Source organism: Papio anubis, chromosome 10 (genome assembly GCF_008728515.1).
Source record: "Papio anubis isolate 15944 chromosome 10, Panubis1.0, whole genome shotgun sequence".
Classification (NCBI taxonomy): domain Eukaryota; kingdom Metazoa; phylum Chordata; class Mammalia; order Primates; family Cercopithecidae; genus Papio; species Papio anubis.
Window position 1 is genome coordinate 20,288,157 of NC_044985.1, and position 9,218 is coordinate 20,297,374.

Here is a 9,218-nt window from a genome sequence, read left to right on the forward strand (position 1 = left end):
TTGTTTCTCATCAATTGAATGGCAATAATAAACTTGGTGGCCCAAGAGTTGATGACAATAGTCCTATAAGGTTATACATGTAAAAGAAACAGTATTCTACAAATATCAGTTATTGATAGTTCAATAGGAAACCTGACATTACCTTTTCTTGGAACTTGATGAACAACTCAGAAACTCATTAATATCAAACCCAATGGTGAGCACTTGGTCTTTATTTATGGCTGTAAGAGAAGAAATTAAATTAACTCTATGTAAATGCCAACTAAGAACATGCAAGTCTGACACACCCAAACTCCAAGCAGTGGTTCCAAGCCCCTTTGGAAAATACCATGGGCTAAGGACTTTAGAAGCTCAGCAGTGAATTCTACTTATTTATTGCTTAAAAAGTGGTTCTCAAACTTCAATGTGAATCAAAATCATCTGTATAGCTTGTTAAAACAAAGGTTGCCGTTCCCACCCCCAGAGTGTCTGATGCAGTAGGTCTCAAGAATATGTAGTTCTAACGAGCTCCCAGGTGATGCTAATGTTGATGCTGCTGGTCTGGTAACCACAACTTTGGGAACAATTGATTTAGAAGAACTCAAAGACCAGAAAGGGGTGGAGTATTTTTTAAATTGTGGTAAAATACACATAAACAGAAAAGGTATAATTTTAACCACTTAGAGGTGGGATCTAAGAACAGAAATTGTTATGCCATCAAAGGTGAGTTCAGATAAGCATCAATAAATGGTATCTATGGATGAACTTCAGGGGCCCTGTGGAGCCAACCCAATGCTGAGAGGGGGTCCAGGTTTGGATGTGGTTTGTCCCCACCAAAACTCATGTTGAAATTTAATTGCCAATGTAACATTGCTGAGAGGTTACGGGACCTCTGAGAGGCATTTGGGTCATGAGGGATCTGACCTCATGAAGGGATTAGTGCAGTCTCCAGGGAGTGAGTGAGTTCCCACTCACTCACATGGGACTGGATTAGTTACCATGACAGTGGCTGTTATAAAGTGAGGCTGCCTCTGGTGTTTAATCTATTTGCAGACACTTGCTTCCCCTTCCACTTCTCTGCCATGTTAGGATGCAGCATGAGGCCCTCACCAGAAGCTGACCAGATGTGGCTGCCTCATCTTGAACTTCCCAGTCCCCAGAACCATGAGCTAAATAAACCTTTTTTCTTTATAAATTACACAATCTAGAGTATTCTATTATAGTAACACAAGACAGACTAATATATAGTGGTAGAAAGAACACTACTGACTTCTCCCATACTCTGGCCTGTGGACAGGAGTGACAGACCTGAATATCAGGGCCCTCAGGCACATTCCCCTCTGCCCCTTCCTCCCTTCTTGCAGAGTCTCCAGTGACTGCCAACCTCAATGCTGTCATAGACCCCACCTTTCCCCTGACTTGATTGGACCAGGAGCAGCCTCCTGATCCATGGCCAGCACTCAGATTCACTCTCAAGAATTTGAACTAAGAGATACTAGGAAGATGGCCCTTGACCCGTGAGTCCCACACTTGAAAGTTCTTAGCATCTTTGTCAGGTACCCACCAGGGCCATGCGCAAACTGAGATAATGGGGACACAGAACAAGGGTAAGTAGAGAGAGCTGGCTGGAGAGAGAGGGGCACAAGAAAGCCCTGCCAAGAGGAGCAGAGATGAGAGACCTTGGAGGGAGAGGTAATGAAAGGAGGCAAAGATGAGTTTCCATGCTTACAACTCACAGCTGAGGCCTGACTATCTTTATGTCCATAAGAGGCATCCTTGCGCAGAACCTCTCCTCTTTCTTGGGTCAATGGGGGATGGTCGCAAGGGACCATCAGTAGGAAGGCATAGTACACTAACCCAATCTGGGGTGGGCTCTTAGACCAGCCTTCCTCCCATGCTCCTCCTCCCATTGGAACCCCGGACTTTCAAGACTGCTACCCAGCGCACCAGTGCACCAAATGGCGCTTGAAACCTCTTCAGCAATGGCCCACTCACCTTCAAAAAGGCTGAAGAGCAGCCTGGCTGGGCTCTTCACGGCGGAGGGGCAGTCCGGGAGTTTTAGGTTGAAGATGAAAACTTTCACTTTTGGCTCAATGGTCTGAAAAAGAGAAGGACTAGCAAGTGAACTGAATCCTCCTGGAAAGCATCTTGATAACAGGGACAGAGTTTCAAGATGAGAAGTTGTAGCACTTACTCTGGCTTTGGAAATGACCTCTAACTATCTCAGTTAACTAAAGGAGCTGACTCTAGACTCTGAAGGAGAAAGATCTACAAGTTTCAATAACATAGTCTCCCCTCCCCACCAACCCCCACCTCCACCTCTTCCTTCATCTCAGGCTTACAGAGCACCTCTTAGAGCCAGGCACGGTGTTAGGATCAGGAACAAGGCCACTGCTCACATCCAGAGCCTGTGCTACTTTAGAAGCTTAGTTAAGAGGCCACCATTGCCATATCTATGGATGTCTGGGATTTGCTTCACAATAATCCAGTTTGGTTATCTGGGTATGGTGGTGCATGCCTGTAGTTCCAGCTACTTGGGAGGCAGAGCGAGGAAGATTGCTTGAGCCCAGGAGTTCAAGGCTGCAGTGAGCTATGATCGCACCACTGCACTCCAGCCTGGGTGACAGAGCAAGATCCTGTCTCTAAAAATATGGTCTGGGTTTTTTTTTTTAATTAAAAATCTAGTTTGGGAGATAGAAGTTACGAGTTAGGTGAAAGAAGATTAGCTATGAGCCAATAGCTCTTGTAGTTGGAGATGGCTTCATAGGGGTTCATCATACTTTCTTTCTACTTTTGGATGTCAGAAATTTTCCAAAACAAAAAGTTATAGCAGCCCCGAGGGTGTGGTGGCTCACACCTGTAATCCTAGCACTTTGGGAAGCCGAGGTGGGTGGATCACCTGAGGTCAGGAGTTCAAGACCAGCCTGACCAACATGGTGAAACACTATCTCTATCAAAAATACAAAAATTAGCTGGGCTTGGTGGTTCACGCTTGTAATATTGGCTACTTGGGAGGCTGAGACAGGAGAATTGCTTGAACTCAGGAGGCAGAGGTTGCAGTGAACCACTGCACTTCAGCCTGGGCAACAAGAGCCAGGTTTCATCCCAACAAAAAGAAAAAAAAAAAAGTTATATTAGCTATCATCATTAAAATGGAAGCAAATGTAATTTCCTCTCCTTATTTCTAGCCATTTCAGTATCAAAGAAAACGTCTCAGACTGACATGCTGTTTGACTTCACTTTAAATTATCTTTTTTTGCGGGGGTTAGAGTTTGGTCATTTTATTCACAGTAATTTTTTCCTCCTCTGAACAACTAAAAGCTACCAAAAGTTACCAATAGTAACTCCTTTAAAACGAGCCAGGCATAGTCTTTACTTTCTCATAGCCACCTGTGACAATGTCCTGTCTTTACAGATGGGGAGTCAGAAGCTCAAGAGGCCGAGCGGGTTGCCCATGACCTCGCAGTTAGTGGAGCCATGACTCCACACAGTCCTCATCCCTCCCTGTGCTGGGTCAACGCAGTGGGGACAAACGGCCCAGGGTGGCGCGCTTAGGGAAGCAAGGGTTTTCTCCTTCCTGAAAGACGGATATGCCATGAGGCAGCCGGTGATGTCCCAGGGCTGGAGAGCTAGAGGAGCCTCGGAGGCCCCCGGCCTGCCTTCTGCCAAGTGGAGAACTCCCTGGGAGCACAGCTTTTTCTGATAAGTGGATGTGGGACCTCCTCGTGTGCCTCCTGTAGAACTGAGAACCCAGGGGTGTGCCACAGCTCTTCATTGCTGGGCTGGAGGCTGTTCTCAGGCCCTCAGACAGCTGTGTGCCGTTGGGGAGTGGCCGCTGAGGGCCCCTGGGGCTCAGAGAAGGCTGTGCAGGTGCTCTGGGGAGAGGGTGGGAATGGGAGCAGGTGCCTGCTCCTCCCTGCCCTGCTTTCGCCCTCTTCCCTCGCAGCCCACAGGAAGAGGCCCCTTCAAGGGGAGGGTGGGGTTCTGGGATGGGGAGGGAGGGGACATTGGGAAGGTGGGCAGTGCGATTCAGGCTCCTGCGGACACAACTCAGCTCCTGTCCTCAGGGCAGGTTCAGCTGTTCTTCCTGTCCTGGGCCTGGTAACTGTGCATGGGAAATGCTACCAGGCATGAGACCACAATCCCAGGAAGGAGCAGTGTCCTCTCAAGCTCAGCTGTCATTTCCAAATCTTTGAGGCTGCCTCTGAGGGTCCAACCCCACCCAAGGAAGTAAAAGGAATACATAACCATTGCAGAGCATTTATAAATGGCTGCTAAGTTTGTCCAGGGAGAGTTTTATTATTTGACTGGCCAGCTACAGACTATAGTTTCAGTGCTTTTCCCAGACACTGGTAGAAGTGTCTTGAAAACATGGTAGCCAGGGCCGGGTGCGGTGGCTCATGCCTGTAATCCCAGCACTTTAGGAGGTCGAGAGGGGTGGATCACTTGAGTCCAGGAGTTGGAGACCAGCCTAGCTAACATGGCGAAACCCTGTCTCTACTAAAAATACAAAAAAAAAAGTCAGGCATGGTGGTGGTCTCCTGTAATCCCAGCTACTCAGGAGGTTGAGGCAGGAGAATCGCTTGAACCCAGGAGGTGCAGGTTGCAGTGAGCTGAGATCATGCCACAGGGCACTCCAGCCTGGGTGACAGAGCGAGACTCCATCTCAAAAAAAAAAAAAAAATGTTGTGATGGAAAAAGGGAAGAGACTGAAAATCATATCCTCAAGTACCAGCCATGCAGTGCCCCTGCTGACTGCCTGTCAGAGGCACGCAACCTCCGCACAACAGAGATGGTTTTAAAATGGCAGCTGTGTCCAAACCTGCTAGCCTAGCAACAAGCTCTGGTTTAATTCCATGAGGAGGACAAAAGGCAGCTTTAGTCATCACAGGCACAAGCAGACCTCGAGGACACTAGAGTGCTAAACAAGGCCCAGAAACCTTGTCAGCCAGCCCACGAGCACAGGCCCTGGGTCGCAAGCAAGTTTAGGTTCAGGTGAGGCATTCACAAAAACAACTGAAATTGATCATATGCGATTTAAAAATACCACCCTCATCATCATGTTCCCAACCCTTGGACTTCTTTTTCTTTTTCTTTTTCTTTTTTTCGAAATGAGTCTCTCTCTGTTCCCTGGGCTGGAGTGTAGGGGCGCCATCTCGGCTCACTGCAACCTCCACCTCCCAGGTTCAAGCGGTTATTGTGCCTCAGTCTCCCAAGGAGCTGGGATTACAGGTGCGCGCCACTATACTTGGTTAATTTTTGTATTTAGTAGAGACAGGGTTTCCCTATGTCGGGCAGGCTGGTCTTGAACTCCCGGCCTCAAGTGATCCGCCTGCTTCAACCTCCCAAAGTGCTGGGATTACAGGTGTGAGACTTATTTTTCTTTTGAAGAGACAGTGTGGTGTCTTAGAATGAGAAAGCCCTGGTTCAAATCCAACCCTGGAGCTCACCACCTTGGTGAGATTGTTTAAACCTTAGAGTGGGTTTTGAGGGGTTGAGATGATGTGAGGATGAAGGGCCTCCCAGGTGTCTGGGATAAGCAAGCACTAAAATTATATAGCTGTTACTCAGATGTCTTTGTGGCTACATCTGTCGCCTTTGATTAGATCAGCGGTCCCCAACATTCTTGGCACCAGGGACTGGTTTCGTGGAAGACAATTTTTCCACAGACTTGGGGGAGGTGGGAGGGCTGATTTGGGGATGAAACTGTTCTACCTCAGGTTATCAGGCATTAGATTCTCATAAGGAGCACGCAACCTGGATCCCTTGCATGCGCAGTTCCCAATAGGATTTGTGCTCCCATCTAATACGGCCGCTGATCTGGCAGGATGTGGAGCTCAGGTGGTAATGCTTGCTGGCCTGCCACTCACCTGCTGTGCAGCCGGGTTCCTAACAGGCCATGAACCAGTACTGGTGCTTGGCCTGGGGGCTGGGGACCCCTGAATTAGATCATCTTATTATTTGTAGATAACAAAAGCAGCAGTGCCTACACAGGCAGCTGGAGACACACAGACATTGGGATTGGTCTGGTGCTAATTTGTCCATTTCAATCACTCTGCCTCAGGTAAAATGGAGGGTCCATGGCCTTTTTTTTTTTTTTTGAAGTCGGTCTCTCTCTGTCACCAGGCTGGAGTGCAGTGGCGAAATCTCAGCTCTCTGCAACCTCTGCCTCCCAGGTTCAAGTGATTTTTCTGCCTCCGCCTCCCAAGTAGCTGGGACTGCAGGTGTGTGCCACCATGCCCATCTAATTTTTGTATTTTTAGTAGAGACAGGTTTTCACCATGTTGGCCAGGATGGTCTTAATCTCTTGATCTTGTGATCCACCCGCCTCGGCCTCCCAAAGTGCTGGGATTACAGGCGTGAGCCACTGTGCCCGGCCAAACTTGGCCTTTTAAGGGATAATTCCTCAGGTAAACCATCCTCCTTGGTGACGGAGATGGTGGGATTCAAAACCAGAGGTGAGTGATGGGGGCTGCTCTACCTGCCTCGTGGGAGGCACAGGCTGAAAGCAGCGGGGAGTGGCTTTATGCCCAAACCTGCAGAGGCAGGAGGTCCAATGTGGGTGCATTCCAGTGGCCAGACATCCTTGGAAAGGCCCACAGGAAGGCAGCTCTCCAGGGTTATAGGAACACTGCCAGCACTCAGAAGGTGCAGGAGAAAACATGGGCACCATCAGATACACCTTGCGTTGGGGGAATAGTTGTGACTGTAGGGAATGAAGCAAGTAAGTCACACAGCAGTGACCAAGCCTAAGAGAGAAACCTGGTAGTTGGATAGGAGGCTCCTAATATACTTTCTCTAATAAGCCCACATCATTAGACTTGAGAAAAGCAGTACTGGGTACAGAAGGGAGTCCTGAGCTTACTGGAAGGTCCAGACAGCTGGGATCTGATTTAGTAGACCTTGGTGTGAAATGTTTGTTTTTTAAAAAATGTGGTAAAATAGACTTAAAGAAAAAATTTACGGGCCAGGTGTAGTGGCTCACACCTGTAATCCCAGCACTTGGGGAGGCCGACGGGCGCGGATCACTTTAGGTCAGGAGTTTGAGACCAGCAGGACCAACATGGTGAAATCTTGCCTCTACCAAAAATACAAAAATTAGCCAGGCATGTTAGTGTGTTCCTGTAGTCCCAGCTACTGGAGAGGCTGAAGCAGGAGAATCGCTTGAACTCAGGAGGCAGAGGCTGCAGTGAGCCAAGATTGCACCACTGCACTCCAGCCTGGGCAACTGAGGAAGACTCCATCTTAAAAAAAAAAAAAATTATCGTCATAACCATTAAATGTGTAGTTCAGTGGCGTTAAGTAGATTCACATCGTTATGCAACCATCACCCCCACTGATGAATTGCCTTTTTAAAACTCAGAATGAACCCTAGAATCTCGATTCTCGGCAGATTTCTACACAAGAAAGCAGAGGATTTATGTAAATATTTATCATAACAAGCTAACCCTCATATCCTTTCTAGGAAAGACTACCTAACATCCGACGTTCTCTAAGGATGCTTGCAACAGAAATCTCCCCAGACTCAACTCAGCAGATCTCTGACTGTTGATGGAAGTTCAGTTTATGCAGTAGTCAAAGCATTAAATGTCTAATCTGCTCTCTGAAACCTTCGCAGCATTCATCATCAGTGTGGAAAAGGGCTCAAATTACCTGCAATTTACTCAGCTTCTGCCGCAGATTTGCCTCATTTTGGCATTCATAAGACAAATCAAGAGAGAGGAAATCAACCGTGTCCTGGAAATAGTAAATAGGGTCATTAGAGCCTAAGCAGTGTCAAGACTCTCGGAAATATGCTTTTTTGTTTCTCCCCTTATCACTACACTGAATATTCCAAAGCGGGATTTTCCAAAGGAAAAGATGGAGATGGAATGAGAAAGTGTGTGTGTGCGTGTGTAGAGTGGCGGGGGGATGCCTGTGCTTGTGTGTTGTTGGGAAATGCATTACCTATGTGCTCATCCATTTGCCTCTGTGCTCAGCACACAGAAAGCACGCAGTGTTGATGGCTAAATGAATGTGTGAATGCCAGAAATGGGAGGGAGCTGGAGGCCAGGGCTGCCCCTGGCACTTCCTCCACAGACTCTAGCACTTGGCCAGGATGGGGGCGGTAGAGCCTTCAGCCAAGCATGGCTCCACAGTCATCCCTGTGAATCCTACTGGGTTTTTGGTTTTGGTTTTAATTTCAGGCCACGGTTTGAAGTTCACCCCCGGTTATCCCTAGCCAGGCCAAGAGCTAGGGCCTGTGGAGGATGCCCTGGGAACATCCTCTTTAGCAGAGCACAACCCTCATGGTCCTGGTCGTCAACACCCCCATCCACGCATCCGATAAGGATGTCCCCTCTGCCCTGTCTCTGGCCTGCATGTGCTCAAAGAACTTCAGATTCACAGAGTCTACACAGGAAGACACCACCATGCTGCCACTACCCTCACAACCCCCAATGCTCCGCTCCCCTCCACGAGCCTGGTAGACTGTACCTTTCTACCCTTGGCATGATTAGATCATTACCTGTCTTATCCCTCCCACAGATCATCTGCTTCTTCGAGACAAGGACTATGGTTAACAGCACCTGGTCAGAACCAAGTGCTCTGTGCACCTTAATGCCTAGTGTTCCATTATTGGAATGCTAGGCCTGTGGGTGTTACTTATATCCTACTGCTCAAGGTCATCGCTAAGGTCTGATTGCAAAAGTTCAAAAAATTGCAACCTCAGGCATAAATGGGTTAATAAGTGGTTCACCACTGGCTCCCTGTTACTTTCTCAGTTGTCATCAGTGTTCACTAAAGACCACTCTGGCAGGTATTGGTCCAGCGTTCCCTGCCCACCCTCGCAGCTCTTGCTTGTGTCTGTCAATTCTGCACAACACATTGTCACTGAGTTCCTACCTCTGAAAGTCACACTGTGCTGGGATGGTGGGTAGGGATTCACATTTAGAGATAAATAATATCCACAGAGGTTTACACCTTTAATAGGGAGGGTTAGCAAATGCACCAGTCACACGAGGAGAAGGCAGAAAGTCAGACGTGCCATGAGAAGCCCGTACCAGTGGTTCTCATGCCTTGCTGGGGATTAGACTCACCTGGGGACTTGGGATGCCTGTGCAGGCCCAGGTAGGTCCCACCACATTAAGCCTTGGTCTCTGTGCTCTCTCCTAGCTCTCTAGGTGGTTCTGATGCCCACTCGAGCTTGGGAACCACTGGTCTAAAGCAATGGCTAAGGGTCCGGGTGGGGAGAGAGTGCA

At 48.2% G+C, this 9,218-nt stretch overlaps 1 protein-coding gene across 1 annotated transcript in view; it reads right to left on the reverse strand.

Annotated features, from left to right (window-relative positions):
* Positions 1 to 9,218, reverse strand: part of LCT (lactase) — a 54,565-nt gene that overhangs the window by 36,052 nt on the left and 9,295 nt on the right. Inside the window, exons 3-5 of the mRNA XM_003909172.5 lie at positions 7,633 to 7,716; positions 1,975 to 2,077; positions 143 to 221 (exon numbers count right to left, since the gene is read on the reverse strand). Coding sequence (XP_003909221.3) covers positions 143 to 221; positions 1,975 to 2,077; positions 7,633 to 7,716 — 266 coding nt within the window. The remainder of the gene's footprint in view (positions 1 to 142; positions 222 to 1,974; positions 2,078 to 7,632; positions 7,717 to 9,218) is intronic.